The 20,424-nt window shown below is 34.4% G+C and overlaps 3 protein-coding genes across 5 annotated transcripts; 1 reads left to right on the top strand and 2 right to left on the bottom strand.

The window, feature by feature from the left end:
• The first annotated feature begins 4,427 nt into the window (after positions 1-4,427).
• On the top strand, positions 4,428-7,129 carry LOC142536960 (uncharacterized). The gene is made up of 5 exons (XM_075642445.1): positions 4,428-4,645; positions 5,544-5,662; positions 6,197-6,254; positions 6,378-6,455; positions 6,777-7,129. Exons 1-5 carry the CDS (start codon positions 4,462-4,464, stop codon positions 6,968-6,970), a joined length of 633 nt encoding a protein of 210 aa, XP_075498560.1. The 5' UTR covers positions 4,428-4,461; the 3' UTR covers positions 6,971-7,129.
• Positions 7,130-7,471: 342 nt separating this feature from the next.
• On the bottom strand, positions 7,472-9,169 carry LOC142536959 (zinc finger CCCH domain-containing protein 14-like). The gene is made up of 2 exons (XM_075642444.1): positions 8,508-9,169; positions 7,472-8,050 (listed from the first exon to the last, which is right to left on the bottom strand). The coding sequence occupies exons 1-2, from the start codon at positions 9,156-9,158 to the stop codon at positions 7,742-7,744; spliced, it is 960 nt and encodes a 319-aa protein (XP_075498559.1). The 5' UTR covers positions 9,159-9,169; the 3' UTR covers positions 7,472-7,741.
• A 4,004-nt stretch (positions 9,170-13,173) lies between these two features.
• LOC142536958 (putative lipid phosphate phosphatase 3, chloroplastic) lies at positions 13,174-17,186 on the bottom strand. Of its 3 annotated transcripts, XM_075642442.1 has the most exons (9): positions 16,955-17,186; positions 15,616-15,842; positions 15,420-15,507; positions 15,146-15,255; positions 14,945-15,035; positions 14,586-14,774; positions 14,393-14,452; positions 14,134-14,261; positions 13,174-13,253 (listed from the first exon to the last, which is right to left on the bottom strand). In XM_075642442.1, the coding sequence occupies exons 1-8, from the start codon at positions 16,971-16,973 to the stop codon at positions 14,149-14,151; spliced, it is 897 nt and encodes a 298-aa protein (XP_075498557.1). In that variant the 5' UTR covers positions 16,974-17,186; the 3' UTR covers positions 13,174-13,253; positions 14,134-14,148. The 3 variants fall into 3 exon arrangements, with proteins under 3 accessions (XP_075498557.1, XP_075498558.1, XP_075498556.1); XM_075642443.1 differs by lacking the exon at positions 13,174-13,253 and having other exon boundaries at positions 13,967-14,261; positions 16,842-17,186; XM_075642441.1 differs by lacking the exon at positions 13,174-13,253 and having other exon boundaries at positions 13,971-14,261.
• Between the last annotated feature and the right edge of the window lie 3,238 nt (positions 17,187-20,424).

Raw genomic sequence — 20,424 nt, 5'->3', positions numbered from 1 at the left:
AATGGGAAAGAAAATGAGACCAACTTCACTGAACAAAGTGAACCTTTGAGTGATTCAACTCATTTTGATGCTGGAGATTTTCTGATTGATTTCTCAGACAATGATCAATTTGCTGGTGGAATAAATATGTAAAATATTTTATGTACCCATATGATAATGTTTTATTGTGTGCTATATTTTTGCATTTTATTGTCAGTAATTTTATTTCATTGCATATATTTTTTGAAGTTGAAATATGAAAAATACTATGAGCAAAGCTGAAGTTTTCATACCCGATAGTGGTACAACGCACACTATCCTCCGAGATAAAAGATATTTCTTGGAACTAAAACCAACAAAAACAAGGGTGAATACAATATCAGGTCCTGTAGACTTGATTAAAGAATGTGGTAAAGCACAATTTTTGTTACCTAATGGTACAAAATTTTTTATCAATGATGCTTTATATTCACCACAATCGAAAAGAAATTTGTTGAGTTTTAATGATATATATTCCCATGGGTATGATACTCAAACAATGAATGAAGGGAATGAGAAATATATGTGTCTTATCACATATAAATCAGGAAAGAAATATGTGATTGAAAAACTACCAATGCTCCCTACTGGATTGCATTATACACACATAAGTCCCATTGAATCAAACATGGTAGTTGATAATTCTTCAATATTAACCAATTGGCATTACCGATTGAGACATCCTGGTTCAAAAATGATGCGAAGAATTATAGAAAATACACATGGTCATCCGCGGAAAGACCAGAAGATCTTTCAGAATAATAAGTTTCAATGTAAAGCATGTTCTTTTGGAAAACTTATTATAAGATCATCACCAGCCAAAATCCAAACTGAATCACCAATGTTTCTTGAACGTATTTAGGGTGATATTTGTGGACCAATCCATCCACCATGTGGACCATTCAGATACTTTATGGTATTGATTGATGCCTCCAGCAGATGGTCACATGTATGTTTATTGTCAACTCGAAATGTTGCATTTGCAAGATTACTTGCTCAAATAATAAAATTGAGGAATCAATTTCCCGATTATACAATCAAGAAATTAGACTTGATAATGCTGGTGAATTTACTTCCCAAACTTTCAATGATTATTGTATGTCTATGGGAATCATTGTTGAGCATCCTGTTGCTCATGTACATACACAGAATGGATTGGCTGAATCATTGATTAAACGTCTGCAAATGATTGCTAGACCAATGATTATGAAAACAAAGCTCTCTATTTCTATATGGGGACATGCAATTTTACACGCTGCTTCATTAATTCGCATCAGACCAAGTGCATATCATAAATACTCCCCATTGCAGCTTGCATTTGGTAAAGAACCAGACATTTCTCATCTGAGAATTTTTGGATGTATGGTGTATGTGCCTATTGCACCACCGCAACGAAAGAAAATGGGACCTCAAAGAAAGGTTGGAATTTATATCGGTTATGATAGTCCATCAATCATTCGATATCTTGAACCTCAGACAGGCGACGTGTTCACATCACGTTTTGCTGATTGTCATTTTAATGAGGAAATCTTCCCAATGTTAGGGGGAGAACAGAAACATACCGAAAAAGAAATTACATGGCATGTATCATCGTTGTTACATCTGGATCCAAGAACAAAACAATGTGAAAAAGATGTACAACAAATTGTACACTTGCAAAGAATAGCCAATCAAATACCAGATGCATTTGCTGACACAAAAGGGGTAACTAAATCATATATATATGCTGCAAATGCCCCTGCTCGAATTGAAATTCCAAAGAAACAAATTGAAGATACTCATGATGTCATTAAACGCCTGAAGCGTGGAAGGCCAGTCGGTTCCAAGGATAAAAATTCTCGAAAAAATTTTTTTATAGAGAAACACGATGATCACAAAATAAAGAATTATGTTCTTGAAGAAACACATGATGATCACAAAATAGAGAATGGTGTTCCTGAAAAAACACATGATGATGAAAATATTCTGTCAGAACCACAAACTGACGAGAATCATGAAATCTCTATCAATTACATTAATACTGGAAAAATATGGAACCGAAAAGATATAGAAGAAATTGATGATATATTTTCTTATAATGTGGCAATCGACATCATAAATGATAATGAAGATCATGAACCAAAATCTTTTGGTGAATGTAAAAATCGGCAGGATTGGATAAAATGGAAAGAAGCCATCCAGGTTGAATTGGATTCGCTAAATAAACGTAATGTTTTTGGACCTATAGTCCTTACACCTGAAGGTGTAAAACCTGTTGGATACAAATGGGTTTTTATTCGAAAGCGAAATGAGAAAAATGAAATAGTGAGATATAAAGCTCGACTTGTTGCACAAGGTTTTTCTCAAAGGCCTGGAATTGATTATGAAGAAACGTATTCTCCTGTGATGGATGCAATTACGTTTCGGTATTTGATTAGCTTGGCGGTATCTGAAAATTTAGAAATGCGTCTTATGGATGTTGTTACAGCTTACTTATATGGATCACTTGATAGTAATATATATATGAAAATCTCTGAAGGATTTAAGGTGCCTCAAGCACAAAGTTCAAAACCCAGGGAATGTTATTCTGTGAAATTACAAAGATCATTATATGGGTTAAAGCAATCAGGTCGAATGTGGTATAATCGACTAAGTGATCACTTGATGAAAAAGGGATATGTAAATAATTCAATATGCTCTTGTGTTTTCATTAAGAAAACAACATCCGGATGCGTAATTATTGCTGTATATGTTGATGATTTAAACATCATTGGAACGAATAAGGAAATTCAAGAAGTTGTGTCATACTTGAAGGAAGAATTTGAAATGAAGGATCTTGGAAAAACCAAGTATTGTCTGGGTTTACAAATTGAACAAAAAGAATGTGGAATGTTTGTTCACCAGACAAATTATACAGAAAAGATACTTAAACGTTTTAATATGGATAAAGCAAATCCTTTAAGTACTCCAATGATTGTTAGATCATTAAACATAGAAAAGGATCCATTCCGACCATGTGAAGATGATGAAGCTATTCTTGGTCCAGAAGTACCATATCTAAGTGCTATCGGTGCCCTTATGTATCTTACAAATTGTACAAGGCCCGATATATCTTTTGCCGTAAATTTGTTGGCAAGATTTAGCACATATCCAACAAAGAGACACTGGAACGGAATTAAACATATATTCCGTTATCTACGAGGAACGACAGACTTGGGACTTTTATATTCAAAAGATACTAATCCAAGTATAATTGGTTATGCTGATGCTGGATACTTATCTGATCCACACAAGGCACGTTCCCAAACTGGATATGTATGTACTCGTGGAGGCACTGCAATTTCTTGGCGTTCACAGAAACAAACGCTCGTAACAACTTCATCAAATCATGCCGAGATTATTGCACTACATGAAGCAAGTCGTGAATGTGTGTGGTTAAAATCAATGACCCAACATATCCAAATCTCATGCGGATTATCATTCGACGAGAAGCCTGTGATACTATAAGAAGATAATGCTGCATGTGTTGCTCAAATGAAAGAAGGATACATAAAAAGCGACAGAACTAAACATATTCCTCCTAAGTTCTTCGCATTCACCAAGAAGCTTGAGAAGAATAAATGTATTGATGTTCGTCACATTCAATCAAGTGAAAATTCATCAGATCTCTTCACAAAGGCGCTTCCTACGTCAATATTCAGAAATCATATATATAATATTGGGATGCGCAATCTACGAAATTTGTGAAGAATTGTCGTGTCAACATGAGGGGGAGTTTACGTGACTGCACTCTTTTTCCCTTGCTATGGTTTTTATCCCATTGGGTTTTTCCTAGTAAGGTTTTTAACGAGGCAGTATAAAAACACGTAATGAAGACAATCATTATGATCATCATCACAAGGGGGAGTGTTGAAAAATATATTTAAAATGTGTGTATTGAATATTTGAATGTTGAATATTTGAATGTTGAAAATAAGAGTTGTAAATATTGAAAATTAGTGTGTGATGATGTAGGTAATGATGTATTTTATTTTTGGATTATTTGTAAAGATTTCCTATAAATAGATCTCTCATTTGTGAAGAAAATCACAATTGAGTAGAGAGAAAAATATTATAAAGTGTGTAGTTTAGTAAATTTTGAGAGTTTGAGATTTTTACTTTTTACCATAAATTTTTACTTTTTCACAACAATTTTAATATATCTGATTTAGTGAAAATTTTGATTGAAATAATAAATTTCAAATAAAACATGTAAAATGTTTTACGATGGATATATTTCAAATCTACCTTGAACTAAGTGATATTATTAAGACATGGGTCCTTTATTCGTAATTTCCTAGAATTAAGGGTCATTTATGTTATTTAATCTCAATTCGTTACGCTTTCCGCAATTCGTTACGCTTTCCGCCCCACAATCAAGGTGTAGCTTAGCTACTGTACTCGGAAGTTCTCGAATCACATTCAATGGCCGTCTCCCACTCACCACTTCCACTTCATCTTGACACCACCGAAACCCTCTTCAATTCTACTTCCTTTTTCATTCAGCCCACTTATTTACTTCCAATAGTTCTGTCTTCTGCTTATTCGAGGAAGCTTAAACCCCGTAATATTTCACTTTCTCCCAAGTTTTTGAGGCCCTCAGTCAAAGGTAGGTGGTTTTCTCAATTTATGGGATTATGTTCAATCTGTGATTGATCTTACTGAATGCTAGGCCAACCCAGTAGTTGGAGCACGAGTGTCATGGGGACCGAGGGTGGAGATTAATAAATTTTCGAGTTGAATTCTTTTTAAAAAAACGTAAATTAAAACTGGATGTTTTTAACTTGGTTGAGCGCGGACCAGCCCAGCATCTATCTTGGTCCGCTCAGTAATTGAATGGTGAAGGAGTCTCCGGTTTATTATCGTATTGTAAATTAGCCACCTTTAGTTTTCTGTTAAATCATTGATTGTTTGAGTTTCTTGATGCAGCATTAGTCACTCTTATATGTAGAATAACTTTTGTGGTTGCTCGTGTTTTGCAAATTGATGACTGCACTTTGTTATTACTCCACGTATGCAAAGTTGCAGCTCGATTTCTCTGATTATTTGCCGCTTTACTCTTCTTTTTATAACGAATAATAAATATTGAGTATGTTGTGTAGTTCGTGAAAGCACACAAGTTGTTTGATTAGCCATAACAGGGTGAGTTTAGAACTTAATTTGACTTCAACAAAATAGGAATCGTTAAGAGTGGTTCAAGTATGCCGAGTATGCAATAATGCCATATAAATAAATAAAAACATTGGATAACCGTTGGCTAACGGAATAACAAGACTTGGATAAGTAATAGCTAAAGCATAGATCATAGTTCCTTCCTGAGTTACAGGAGAGTCCGCTGGGAAAAAAGTTTTGTAGTTGTTTCACGAAGTCTGACGTGTGATCTCTTCCATGTTATTGTGTTGCCGTTCAGGGATTTCAATGCGACCATATCTGATACAATAATTATCTTGCTTCCTTGATGTGTAAAGTCTGGCCACACTCGACTAAAATTTGATATTCTCTTTCAGTAAAGTCGAAACCAGAGGAATCTGAAGCCAGTATTGAAGCAAATACCTTTACCGAGTTTAAGCAGTTGCTCCTGCCTGTTATAGATCGTAACCCTTACCTCTCTGAGGGTACAAAGCAGGTTTTTTTATTTGTTCGTGTTTCACTAGCTAGCAGGGGTTTTAACACATTTACTGTTATAGTGCCTGGGGTTTTTACTCCCCTTTATGCTAGTGAGGTGCTATGACACTATTTCTTAGATGCATTTCTTGGATTCAGTTGGAATTGGAAAACATCACTTGTTGGTTTTTAACAAATAAAAATGAGTATTCTATCGGCTGTTTATTTGCCATGCAGATGCCATTAGTTATACATTGTAACATGTTTCATGCTTCCTATTGAGATGACAACCTTAGTCTTTCTTACTCAGTTTGATGTTTTTCTAGTTAATTTAACAACCAGAAATCTTTTACCGTTGACAACGGATAAATACCTGAAAATTTACCTGTTCACCACTATGTTTTTTGGTTCCCAGCTGGAAAACTTTGATTGTTAAATTGCTCTATGTTGCGGACTACAAATCATGATAGTATTAGCTGTTTACAAAGTTAATAATGGATTTTCAATTTTGTTTTTCTTTCAGATTTTACATTCTTATTTCATTATTGTTTGATAGGCCGCAGCTACCACTGCTGCTTTGGCAAAGAAATATGGGGCTGAGATTACAGTCATAGGTATAAACTTCATTCTTCCTCCATATTTTTATATTCTAATTTCGTCGGAGCCTGAGCTAGAGGAGTAAAACTTGCCATTATACACTAAGATTCTAGAAATCTAGAGCTCTATGTACTTTGCAGTTATTGATGAAAAGGAGAAAGAATCGCTCTCAGAACACGATACTCAGCTGGCCAGCATTAGATGGCATTTATCTGAAGGTGGGTTCGTGCACGAATAATTTTATCTAGAAATGTATGTCGGAAAATTGTTCTGTATGATTCAACTCATGATCACTAAATGGATTTCGACGGTAATTATTTCCTTGATGCTCGTGGTCGTTAATATGAAATCTGCGGCTGCCAATTTTACTGTTATTCTGATCGTCTTGCACTCACGATTTTGTACGAACTATGCTGGGAAGCACATTGGTGCATAAAGTGAATTTTAAGACGGACATCACGAAAACAGATGCTCGAGCTATTTCCCTTGCAGCTATCAAAAACTACATTTTTGGAGCCTGTTCTTGATTGTATGCACAGGCGGCTACAAAGAATTCAAGCTGTTGGAGCGACTTGGGGAAGGGAACAAGCCAACGGCTATTCTTGGAGAGGTTGCTGATGAGATGAACATGGATCTTGTTGTTATGAGCATGGAGCCCATCCATTCCAAGCATATAGATGCAAACTTGTTGGCCGAGTTCATTCCTTGCCCTGTGTTACTTTTGCCACTATGATCAACGAGGGTACAGTCGCTTCACTCGAAAGCATTCCCATTATTGACTTTAAAGTCCCGTTGAACTCACGTGATTTAACTACAAAACATTATCTGCCGTAGAAATATTTCATTGTAACATGGAAAACTGGTTGTTGTGAAAGAAGCTGTGTTATGTTTATTTACTTTAAGCCAATTGATGAACTTTTCAAGAGTAAATACCCTATCGAATTAGTTCCTTTCTTTTCAACGGCTTGTACACAAGTGACTCGAACCCCAAAACTTGGGAATATAAGTTCTTGGATATGAACTGCGTGAGAGAACGTATAAAGTGGCTGATCCAGAAAATGGAGCAAGTGACGGCGATTTTATCTGTATCAAGAAGAGGGAAGAGGGATGCTCGAACTAAAAATTTTGAAATCTATTTATCCTTTAATGTGTATACGTCACAAACTAAAGGGGGCAGCCATAAAAGTCAAACGCGGTACAACCAAAATTTAAGTAAAATTATAATATATTTCTCTTGAAAAAACGTATTCGTGAAAAATGTTACTAAAATTGCTTTCTAAGTTTTAACTTTTATTATAAATGATTAAGACGGAGTTATACGTGTATCAACAGTTAATATCACTATTATTAACAAATAATGGATTTTCTTGTCTCCTTATTGTGCATATCTACCACGCGTAGAAGTATTGATTGGTGTCAAAAATTTCAACCAAGAAAATAACGATAACATGAACAACAGAAGTACGCAAAGACACCAAAAATTCGATCGCCTTACTATCATTGATCACCGTGGTGTAGTTGCCGCCATGAGGCGCTCCTGCTCGGTAAGAGAGTGGCGGAAGTGGCAACGGTGACCATACGGGCAGATGTCGCCTGTGAGCACCATTCGGCATACCTCAGTTTTGTATCGTGGATGCCTGATCACTGGCCTCAACTCGTTGATTCCATGGGCGAATTGGCAGTTCTCCCCGTACGGACAGGCGCCAGTCTCCTGCCACTTGTTACACAGCTCGGTTTTGGACATGCCTTGGTCGTACACTTCGAATTCCAGTGCTTCTTCTTCCTTTTTTGACAATGGTACATACACTCTTTGCTGCTCCAGAGAAACACCATGGCAGGTTATATATAAGACATGAGATAAAAATCATGTGCAGCATAATTAAACCCACTAAAGGAAACGAGCAGATATATTACTAATAATGTAGTGAAAAACCATTCGCAATTTATTTACGACTACATCATTTTTCCTTTTTCAAGATTTACAAAATAATTTAAATATAAAATTACAAACTTTTACGTCAAAATACGACGAATAAAGAATGATTTCAACTCTACTATATATAGGAATGAACTATTATCTTAGCTTGTTGTTCAAGATACAGCTACATATTGATCAAGGTGAGAAACTATTACGTGATAATGAACATCAGATTGCATTATCAGGTATAGAGAGAGAGAGAGAGAGAGAGAGAGAGAGAGAGAGAGAGAGAGAGAGAGAGAGAGAGAGAGAGAGTGTTAGGCGAATAAAACTAGAGATGGAGCAGACTCACCGATTCTGGAATAGATTGAGTCGCTGCTTTTTGGCGAGTTGTCTCCGTGCTGGGGCGATTTATCTTCAGATAACCACTAGAACGCACAGAAATGCTCTTTGGAAGAGCCACTCTTTCTGTATTCTTCCGCTCGACACGATTACGTTCAGAAAGAGCTTGTGGAGAGGCAATGTGAGAAGCACGCGGAGATGCAGAGGGAGAAGCGATGTTGAGGCGGTTGAATTCACAGAGAAAGCGATCGCAAGAGAAGAGCACAATTACACGGTTGGTGAGATCGGCGTTGGAGAGGCGGAGAGCATCATTTTCAAGACGGAGTGCGTCAGCCTCAGCGACGGAATCATGAATCTGAGCAACGCAGAGTGTGTAACGGTTGTAAAGCTGCTGGTACTCGAGACTGCTGCCGGAACTGAAGCCTCGCCTATCGGAAATGTCGTCGCTGTCGAAAGAGGCAGTTTCGGAAGTAGAATTAGGAGAGCAGTTCTGAAATAGCGCGGAATAGGACGCATTAGAGTTCAAGCAGGTTGGCGACAAAGGCAAAACAAACGGATTGCACCTCGAGAAATGCATCGACGCCGCGACACCTGAGGAGGCCGCGGATGACTTTTCGTCGTCGGCGGCGAAAGCATTGTATGCACAACTCTTCTTCTGCATGTCTACAACAATTCTGTTGGTAAAACCCCAATTTGAGAGGGAAATCATGGAAAGGCGGGAGTATATATATAGTAAGCATTTGAAAGAAATTATCAGATGCATCAGAGTATAGGAGAACGCTTAGAACAATCACAACCGTTAAACCGTTTACATCAGGACCTTGATCGATCATCATAGTGAGAACAAAATATAATTGCTTTAAGTAGAAGCATTTAATCAAAAATAGCTCGGCATAGGCACCACTTGCAGTGTCGAGCCGGACTGGAATTTTAAACTCTAAATTTTTTTAATATTTTAAATTGATCTATTCGGACTAATATCATATTATTCAAAATTATATAAAATTTATATATATATTTTTTTTAAAAAAAATTTGGACCAGCCTGGATAAGCAAACATGTGGCTCCGCCTCTGACCCCTTGTCTCGTGACATATGACGAGGAAAGAATATGAATGTTGTAGTGTAATTACTTATTATGCCTATGTTTGATTTATGATTTGATTGTTGTACGACAATTCATACTTATCTAATCAACCACAACAAACAGTAACACGACAAATTGAATATTTCTTTATAATATTGCATGCATTAGAAAGCTAGGTAACGACTAATGTGGGATGGGGGTTGTTGCAAATTAACGTTGCATGCACGTATGGGAAGGTGAAGGAGGCGTTGTCAAACAAGAGAGGTTGGTATAATATTGTTAGTTAACAAATAATGATTTCTTAAGCATCTCAAGCAAAAACCCAACCCTTTAATCGTATCATCTACACTTACTATTATCGCTTCTTTGCCACAAATCTAACTAATTTCAATTGTTATATTCATAAACTTTTCAAATTCTACCATACATTTATTCTACATGTTATATCAAATTCTAACAATAGTAGGGGATAGATTGGATTAATTTCATCTGTTAAAAAAAGTTGAATTTAGATCAAACAAGGATTTGATGGGTTTATTATTTGTAATAGATTTACATTATAGAAGGCATGGGTTACTTGTCATCTCATGTTAGTTAATATAATATATATCGACCCAACATCGTCGTTCCGGATTTTAGTTTGGGTCGACAAAAAGAACAGATGGAGCCCTACCCTTTTTATATTATATTTCAACCAATATTGTAACAACAAAGTTCTACCAAAATATTAGTCATATATGATGAACTACTTAATTCTTTGATATTTTTCTCTTATTGGAGAGGTTTGAACACCGAATATCGATCGAAGTTTGATTCAATATGGAAACGATGACTAACATTCACAAATTTTGCGATCTGCCTAAGTTTGGAATAAAATCCAACTTATATTTTTGACACGGAGATATAATCATGAATGTTGACGGACATGTAATCTTGATACTAGATAGGTTACAAGTCATTGACATAATAAATTTGTTTTTACAACCAAGTAAAAAACCTAAATATGTAATTTCGTGGTAAAAAAAATACTCTAGTAATAAAGAATACTCAAAAAAGTTTATGATAAGTAAAATCATATTTAATATTGGTAAAAACTTGTGTGAGACGGTCTCACGGATCGTATTTTGTGATACAGATATCTTATTTGGGTTATTCATGAAAAAGTATTATTTTTTATGTTAAGATTATTACTTTTTATTGTGAATATCGGTTGGATTGACTCGTCTCACAGACGAAGAATCCGTAAAGTTCTAAAATTTTTGCAAAAGGCTTGGCGAATATGAAGTAAGTTCTAGCGAAACCTGTGAGGCACTTGTGGCTATCGTACGTTGCCATTGTTTAAATAGACTTTGTTCGACACATTAAACCCCGTACACGATAATTATTTAATTATATACAATAGAAAAAATTGTTTTTTTATATACAGATTTAATTAGTAAAAACAATATTTTAGCTTACCAGTTGATCACGATGGCAACACAAATGTATTCGATAAAATCGGTTTAAATTAATTAAATTGGAGTCTCATCAATCTAGACTACACGTACTGATAAATTCTCCGGGTGAAATACCAAAAAAATTATATATGTGTGATTTTGACTGTTTGACGATAAAGATTTATATTTTTTATATTTACAATATACTTTATTTAATTTCTATGTTTGATGATGACTGTGAACAAAATAATTTTAAAGAATATATATGAGATTGGATTTAAATATTTGAATTACTACAGATAATAACTTAAAAATATTTTAAAATTATGATAGATTGTTTAATAATTGAAATTTTGGCTAAAATAATAATTTTATTTAAAATAAATTGAAAGCAGAAACTCAAAAGCCACATTTTCTTACTTTTTTTGTAAGATAAAATTAACACATTGATTAAAACCTTTATAGTTGAATATTTTTTTTTATAATAACTCCTTTATATATGGTTATTATTTTAATTGAGCTGGAACTTATTATGGAAATCATTTACATATGGAAACTCGATGTAATCGATTATGTTTGGGATTATTTTCTCTTGATATATTAATTTTGGTACATATTTACATATCCGAGTGAAATTTTAAAGAAGTCTCTCTTAGATTAATATAAATATATACTAATCGTTGATCTATACAAGATATAGTACGTGGACGGATTGACTCGATTTATATTTTGAAAAATATATATTTTTGTGACGAACGAGAGCTTCCGTTGATGAAAATGAAGGAAAGTCATGTGCAGGTTACTTAATTAATTATGGTACCCCATGCAATTCAAGGGAAGACACCATAGATTTATAAATTTCAAGGATCAGCCTGTTCTCGAACTCACTTCTCGAATAACGCACGGGGGCGTCGCGAGCTTTAGGGATTCTCTTCTCGCCGAACACGTTCCCAGAATTCGGCGTGTTGGAACTGTCGGCCAATCTCAGCATCATGTTCACGTAGGCGTTCTTCAGTCTCAGCCATAATTTGAACGGGGAAACGAGCTTGATCAGGCGCAGTTTTGGGGCGATTCTGATCTTCCACGAGCGCTTCGATCCGAGTCGCACGATCTTCAAGCTTCGTTTCGATGGTGATAATCGATTGTATCCCCTTCTTCTTCGTTGTTTCTTTCCATCGAATGAGACTATTTCCATAGCTATATGAATTTTAATATTGTGTTTGGAGATCAAAAGGTGAAGTTTGCAGCTATTTATACTGGAGAAGGCGCAACATTACGTTCTAGGGTAGGGGGCCGGGGGTGTTTTAGTATGATAAAATCTCACATTTCAATTTATTTATTTATTTTTTAAAAAAATATCAATTACCAATCAAAATTACCTATTTTAATTCAGTTCGATTAATTATATTTAAAATTAGAAATTTGGTTCAGTTAACCTAAAAAACTTGGTTTACCCAGTTCCATTGGTAAACAAATTAACCGAATGCCATTAATGCAAAACGAACATGTTATTTATAAGAAGAAAAATAACGATGATCTTGTTTTTAGTGTCTACTTACCCCTTATTGTCTTTATGTTGACTTCCTATCACGCCGCCCTACCTTTTCCATTAGTTAGAAATTTGGTTAAGTTAACCTAAAAATTTTGGTTTACTCAATTCGATTAGTTACCAAATTAACCGAATACTCATCCCTATATGCTACTACTAAAGAAATATTGTCATTCACTATTGTATAATAAAATTATGCCAAAAACTTGTATGAAACGATCTCACAGGTCGTATTTTGTGAGACGTATCTCTTATTTGGATCATCCACGAATAAATATTACTTTTAATGCCAAAAGTATTACTTTTTATTGTATTGACTCGTCTCACAGATAAAGATTCGTGAGACCGTCTCTTAAGAGATCTACTCTAAAATTATATATATATTTCAAAAGTATTTATAAATTTTTTAATTAATTTGTTCCAAACAAGGAACCATATTCATCAGATAATTTTCAAGGTATTATTGTGTCCTTTGTTCAAGAGTTGGAGTAACGCATGGCTACCGTATTTAAGCATATAAAATAAATGGTAGGTATCAATAAATAAATTAAACAGATATTAAAAGGAGAAAAAAATTATTCTATTGCATTAATGGAGTTGTCCCTCCACCAATGCGATTGTCGCCCACTATAAGTCAGAGGTCGTACCATCAGCTATGATGGTGGGACGTTGAAACCTAGGGAAGCTTCACGTTCAATAGGCAATAGCTATTAGCTGTCGAGGAAGTTAAATGTGAATCAATGAAGAAAAATAATATCAAATGCTGATCTCAAAAAAATAAAATTTAATTGAATTTATACAATTTTTTTTCAAATACATAATTATTCCGATTTTGTTAAGAAATTAATTTTCACAAAATATAAAAAAATGGGGCACAATTAACAAATATGAAATTAAACAGTCATTATTAGAGATGTGATTTTATCATTATATAAAGTGATTAACCGAGTAATTGTTTGTATAAAATATCATATATTAATATTTAATAAATAGGCATGGAATGCAAAAGACGACACGCTTCAAAATTATATTTTGCCGAATTAAAAGTTCGAAAACCAATGCGTGGCCAATATTCACTTGTAGCCAATAGGCTAATTAATACGTTACGTAAATGCTTTGCTAACTTATTAAAATATTTAAAAACATTTTTAAAATGTTAGATAACACATCATGTGGTCTGCAATGTTTGATCTAAACTTTTTAAATCAAACCACATATAAAATGTTAGATCCTCAATATTGGCGAATTGATGTATATAATTGAAATTAAATTTCTACTTTTTTAAAAAAAGAGATTAAATTTCTACTTTTTAAAAAAAGAAATTATTATTATTTTTTAAAAAAAGAAATTATATTTCTCTGTCTAAAGTTATGCAATTTTTTATATCATATATTCATTCAGCTTTTATATTTCCATTCTCAATTTGATTAAGCATATATATTCTTGGAAACTTGTAAGGTTCAATGTATTATTTTTGGAAGGCTGCTGCGATATTGCTTCCAATAAATTGAGTGGACGAGGACATGCACTTATATACGAATACTCGTATATGTTCCAACACTCACCAAATATTCGATGAACTATCTTCTTCCAGATTCAGTGTCGATTTCAATCTCCGTCCCAGAGGGCTGCTCATTGTTTGCATTTGCTGGCAAATCCTTTAGCGCTTGAACAGGTGTATGTGTCTTCCAACCTGCAAGCGATTCAAGGAATGAGAAAAGGTCTGCATCATATATACTGAAATAGTTTTCAGGCGACTTATGCATTAATTTTATAAAACAGTGTCCTAAAAGAACAAACGAGCTCTAGAAAAGGAGAAGATACCATTGACATGATATGGAGGGGGGAAGAACTGTAGATAACAAAATATGGTCACTACAAAACCTGCAGCCGAAAATTTCTATTAAAGACATGAAGCTCAAAGTTGATGTATATTATCTGGGGCAGGGGCGGATCCATGATTTCGTGTGCGGATAATGTGTAATTGATTTTGGGATTTGGAATATAACAGACAAACCTAGTAGACCTCCTGCAAACACATCTTGCCAGTGATGCCAATAGTCATCCACACGAGAAATGCCTACTAGAGATGCAACGAATAGAGGCAGAAGAACCAGACAGAGTTTTGAAATGTGACCGCTTCTATCAAACACCTTTATCTTCCCAGATAAATACAGGGACAAGAATCCCAGCCCAGAAAAAGACCCTAAAAGATCAATTCAAAGTCCCATAAAATCGATTTTATAACCCACATGTTAGAATAACCAGTTAAAAATCTTAGACAAAAGACTCCGGTTAGTGAAAAAAATCTAGAACTAGCAAAAGTATCTAGTCTTAAAAAACATGTAAAAGCATCTGACAGATTATCCTGCTTACTAGAAGTATGCCCACTGGGGAAACTCTTATGCCCTTCCCTTATAACACGTTCATCACCATGGCAAACCACATTTCCCCATCGATCATAAGCCTGAAAAAGTTCTCAATGCTACTTTAGGCAGAGAAAGGTGTATATGAATCAAAATTTAAAATGCTATATAAGTAGAAGTGTTCAAGAATCAAGACTTAAATACCACCTACATCCTTTCCATCTGGAAAACATCGCCAGAAAAAGTCAGGCCGTGGGCGTCCAACCGCATTTTTTATAGCATCAGTAAGGACCGCCGTTATGAGGATGGAAAATAGAAGGCCTGAACAAACACAACACAGATATTAATAAGTGGCCAACCTAAAATCCAGCAGTCCTGAATATAGATCTAACAGTTTAGTTATAAAAGCTAAATGGGTGTAATTTTTTTTAAAAAAAAAACACAATATAGATGGTAATATGCAATAAGATCTAGCATCACTATACCTAGAGTGGCATGATGAAGATCGTACACGTCTCTTCGACGAAAATAGAAGAACAGAAACACCACAATCGGCAACAGGATAGAATATATCTAGGGAATACATAAGAAAATCAACATACAAAGCCTGACGTATCGATCTGGTCTAGAAGTGGATAAGTTTGAGTTACTCGAGTAATCTAGGAGAAATATTTAACGTACAGGCACAGTCCATGTCGGCACAGTATTGCTCTTCAATGGATACCTGAGATCAGACATCATATCTTCCCCAACAAACCGACAGAAAGGATTTATCAATTTTAGAACAACCAAAATCACCCCGAGCAGGATTAGTATCAGCCAGTCGTGCCTGTGAGTCTTTGCCATGGCGATTCCATAAGACTGGAGAGTCTGTGTTCCGATCTGGGTGTCGCGTCCCTCATTTAACCCTTTAGAAAATAAATGAAGATGCACTCAAGAGAACAAGAATGCAATTAGGTGGTTTCATATTTTAAGATAATAGTTCAGAAATCAGAACCCAAAGCAACAAGATCTGCCAATTATCATTATCGAAAATGAAAATTCTGACTGAACATGATAGCCATCAGATTGCAGCCTAAAGGCCATATTTTGTTAAAGATGAAGGCCATTTCTACATGCCGCAAATTTCAGATCATGGAGCTTGTTCTTATTCAAGCTCCATAGAACATCAAAAGGGAAACTTGACATGAACTGACATCAGTGGAGATATAACTCACTATAACCAGGAAAGAAAGTTTACATACTCCAGGCATCTCCTCAGTAAAGCACATTGAAGTTTTTTGGCACTTAAAGCTTCACAATTTATGCTTAAATTCAAAGGAAACTGGGGGTAATAAACGACCAAACTTCTTACAGAATTTTTTATTTTTTATTTTACTTATTTAATATCCAAAGCCTAAAAAACTTATTTATAATAAATTATCGGCACATACTAATCATCCATGAAATCGCCTTCACATCTAAATGCCACAGAATTTTTTGATTTTATCTAATATCTTCTGACTCTTATACCAGACAGTTCGTGAATTGTAACAAAAAGGGAATGGCACTATGAAAACCAATCACCAGTGTGTGCAGAAGTATCAAGCCACTGATTAGGACAATCTAAAATTGATCACAACGAATATTCTTTAATTTCAGGCTAAGATCATTAATTCAAATTAGTCGCGGAAAAAAAACGGTGAAATAGTTTATAAAAATTAGACTCACTAGGAACATTTACTCTCCATCTCCATAAATGGATACATGTGTATATAATCTCTTTCCCTCGACATTGTATATTAGTACTCCAAGCATCAAGGGAATTTCAAGACAAACTACCGAAACTAGCAAGAATAGCCCTAGCAAACTAAACCTTAGATGACCATTACTCCATAAAAAAACAAACACCAATCAAATTTCATTACCCAAACCAACACCATCAATCCCACAAGGAACGAAAAACTCCAGTTCCACAAAATATCGCACGCTTAAGAATTAGAAAATGGATAAAAACGTAAAATTGATGATACGTACAGACCTGGGACCGACGAAAACATCTCAAATCCTTGAAACAAAGATAGATAATGGAAATGCTTGTGCACTGCAACTGTTGATCATACACATTCGGAAGTACGAGAATGATTAAGTTTGGAATGCATCGGTACATTTAGAAAATTTTCGGTAGAAAGAAGTAGAGCCTTGCTTTTGCGCGTAAAAGTAGGGAATATTAGGAAGTTTCCTAAAGTGAAAACACTTTGTTTCTCACTACTATCAGCTAAGTCAAATATGTGAAACGCTCTCCCGAATTTTTACAGGTAAAATGATTCAATTTTATCGATATTTACAATCAAAAGTAATGCTTTTAGCATAAAAAGTAATATTTTGTTATAGATGACTCAAATAAGATATCTGTTTCACAAAATACGACCCGTGAGACTATTTCACAAGTTTTGTCAATCTTCTCCCAAGTTTTTGTCAATCTTCTTCATTAGTCGGTTCGAAATTTGCAAAAATAAATTATTTAAGGTTTAAATTAAATAAATTTAGTGAAACATCTATATTTTTGTTTACTTTTTTTATCATCAATTTTTTTCTGGTAAAGGTTCACGAACAATATCATAAGAGCAAGAGCCCACGAATTTTCAATCATCAAATTACATAGAGCAAAAGTTGGAACTTGAACTAATATTTTTCGAAAACTTGTACGTTCACAAGGAAATAAACTAAATTGTGATCGTCGAGATTGGGTTTTATGGTAGTTTGAATCAATTTCTCGACAACGAACATAAAATGTTGTTGTTCTTTAACATATAATCTTTCTAATCTTCTTGTTATAGCTTTTTACATAAAGCTAACAGTTGGATTGTGCTAAAATTTAGACAACATATTCAGGATGTTGTGAGGCACATTCTGAACGATGAAGATCAGATTTTGATCTTTTAATCGAATAGAATAGATTCTGGACAATTGGTTTTTGGGTAAGATGTTTCTAATTATGTTGTCATGTAAAAATGGTGATATATTGACAGTGATTTGTGATTGTGTATTAGTTGGATTGGTTGTAGACCGATTGCAATGTATTTATGCATTATGGTTGAGATTATTTTGGTGGACTACGGTCCCATGGTTTTTATTCTTCACAATGGAGAGGTTTTTCATGTTAAAAGTTTGTTCTTGGCTAGCTTTTATTTTGCTTTGAATATTCTTGGTGGGATTTTTTGTTGTTCTATTTGATATTGTTTCATGTGTAGTTTTCACAAAAGATAGAGATAATTTGTTTCACTATGTTATTGATTTATCTATGTTTTTCTTGCCATTATTTTATATTATTTTTTAAATTTCTCTAAGATATCACGAGAATTTAAAGGTGTTCTAGACAATTTTTAAATATATAGGATTTTGTATATTGTGTTCATTCCAAATGTTATATCCATATTATTTATATTTTTATCAAGTAAAAAGAATATCAAAGTTAATACCCCTCGCTTTTGTAAGCATGATTCGTGTAATACGTAAGCAGATTCATAACATAGTTATTGTGAAAACCCGAATCGATTTTGTCTTGCATTATTCCATGCATTTTGAATAAATATGCAGAAGATGTTCCATTCATTTAATCACCATCATTTTAAGTTGAATTGGTCAGTTGTAACAGCACAATAAAAAGGATTAAAGGCCATTTCACCCATTGTTCAGCGGTCTTAAAATACAAGCACGCAACATTCAAAATTCGACCCATCATTCTTCCTTCATTTTTTGAAGATAATAATCAAGTAAGTGACTTTTGTATTAAGTTTGCACACTTATATTACTTTTAAGTGGGCTTAAAATTTTTATAAAAATTCAATTACATATGATTTCGAAAATTCAATCAGCATGACATATCCGTTTCTATTTGATATGTTATCTTTGAAATGTGTTTGTTACTTGCTACTAATTAATAATATTTGAAGTATGTTTGAATTATTTGAAATGCATTGTAATGAGTCAAGTTAGAAGTGGCAAAGAAAATTTCGATGTTTGATTTGATATGTTACTGATGCGGTGGGATATAATAACCGTTTATTTGGCATCGTCCTTTAGAGGAGTAATATATAGGAAACTGATCAATAGACCATGGAAAAACGAGATGATTTTCAGTGCAATGTTCGTATTTTATTTGTATTGGATTCAACATGCTTGTTATTGAAATAATGATAATTTATTTGTATATGTATCCTTGATAAGTTTTATGCAGGCTCGGTCCTCATTAACTAAGTATTCATCCAAATACTCACCTCTTACTTCCTCCCCTCATATAAGGACAAAGAACAAATTGATGAAGAAGAACAAGAATACTTCTGGGAATGGTGAATATGTCAAGTTATAATAAGATCAATCATGTTAATTCGTTTTATTATTTTTACGTTTCCGCATTCCGTTCAAGTTTTGTAAAGACAATGATTATGTAATACATTGGCTTTTGGCTATTTTATGTACTACATGGCTTGTTGTTATAAGATTTTAAATTGTTAAATAACGCCGATGACACGCCTCGGTTTCGGAGCGTAAATTTAAGTGGTATCAGATACCTCTTGTTTCACATTATAAAATTTAAAGTTTGAAAATGAGTTTATAATGGGCTTACAATGAACTTCTATAGCAACTTGGATAATCATTTTCGTAAAGCGAGGAAGAATATGAAGTAGTTACTATAAGAGCCCATTGTATACTCACAAAGGTGCGGGCGCGGGCCCGAGATCGGGACGTGACAGAATGGTATCAGTGCCGGTCACGGGTAAGGAACACCGGGAAATAAGTGCTATGCGGAGCAAAATGCTACGTGCATGGGAGCCACCTCTTGAACCTGCGAGACAAATTGCTACATGACGGGAGCCACCTCTTGAACTTATAGGAGCCACCTCTAGATTCTCGACGCTGATAGATCGAGGGATCAGGTCGCGACGAGGACGTCGCGTTCGGAAGGAGGGGTGATTGTGATACATCTTGTCCCACATTGTAAAAATTAAAAATTTAAAATGGGTTTATAATTGGCTTACAATGCATTTCTATAACAATTTGGGTTAATCATTTTAGTAAATCGAGAACGAATATGAATTAGTTGCTACAAGGGCCCATCGTGCAGTCACACAGACTCGAGTCCGGGCTCGGAACGTGACAGTTATTCTAAACTTTATTACGTTTTCTACGGGAACATGCATGTTTCTTTAATCTCGGGCATGAAAACAAAAGAGAACACCTACTAATTAAAATAGAAGATCTAAACTTATAATGGATTCGTCGTGACCATAATGGTAAACTTAATATCCAAAAAAAAAGTTGATATTGGATTCTTGTTATTTGAAGAAAGACAAAAACTATTATCTAATCGTCAGTTTGTGAGACCAATATTTAACTTGATCCGATTCATGAAAAATATTATTTTTAATGTCGAAAGTACTATATAAGTATGAAGCATGTTGATTCATCTAATGAATAAAGATACGTATAACGGTCCGAAAACCTAAT

The sequence above is a fragment of the Primulina tabacum genome, chromosome 2 (assembly GCF_025594145.1).
Source record: "Primulina tabacum isolate GXHZ01 chromosome 2, ASM2559414v2, whole genome shotgun sequence".
Taxonomy (NCBI): domain Eukaryota; kingdom Viridiplantae; phylum Streptophyta; class Magnoliopsida; order Lamiales; family Gesneriaceae; genus Primulina; species Primulina tabacum.
The sequence above is the reverse complement of the archived record's forward strand: the minus strand, read 5'-3'. Positions and strand labels throughout refer to the sequence as shown.

What these genes read in the sequence shown, in the direction of transcription:
- LOC142536960 (XM_075642445.1), top strand. Translation starts at nt 4,462, where the DNA reads ATGGCCGTCTCCCACTCACCACTTCCACTTCATCTTGACACCACCGAA. An exon ending in TCTCTGAGGGTACAAAGCAG is followed by an intron (nt 5,663 to 6,196) that starts GTTTTTTTATTT and finishes ATTGTTTGATAG; the next exon opens with GCCGCAGCTACCACTGCTGC. An exon ending in GGCTGAGATTACAGTCATAG is followed by an intron (nt 6,255 to 6,377) that starts GTATAAACTTCA and finishes TGTACTTTGCAG; the next exon opens with TTATTGATGAAAAGGAGAAA.
- LOC142536959 (XM_075642444.1), bottom strand. Translation starts at nt 9,158, where the DNA reads ATGCAGAAGAAGAGTTGTGCATACAATGCTTTCGCCGCCGACGACGAA. An exon ending in CTCAATCTATTCCAGAATCG is followed by an intron (nt 8,051 to 8,507) that starts GTGAGTCTGCTC and finishes TCTCTGGAGCAG; the next exon opens with CAAAGAGTGTATGTACCATT.
- LOC142536958 (XM_075642442.1), bottom strand. An exon ending in GTTTGCAGGAGGTCTACTAG is followed by an intron (nt 14,453 to 14,585) that starts GTTTGTCTGTTA and finishes TTTCGGCTGCAG; the next exon opens with GTTTTGTAGTGACCATATTT. An exon ending in CCCTCCATATCATGTCAATG is followed by an intron (nt 14,262 to 14,392) that starts GTATCTTCTCCT and finishes AATCGCTTGCAG; the next exon opens with GTTGGAAGACACATACACCT.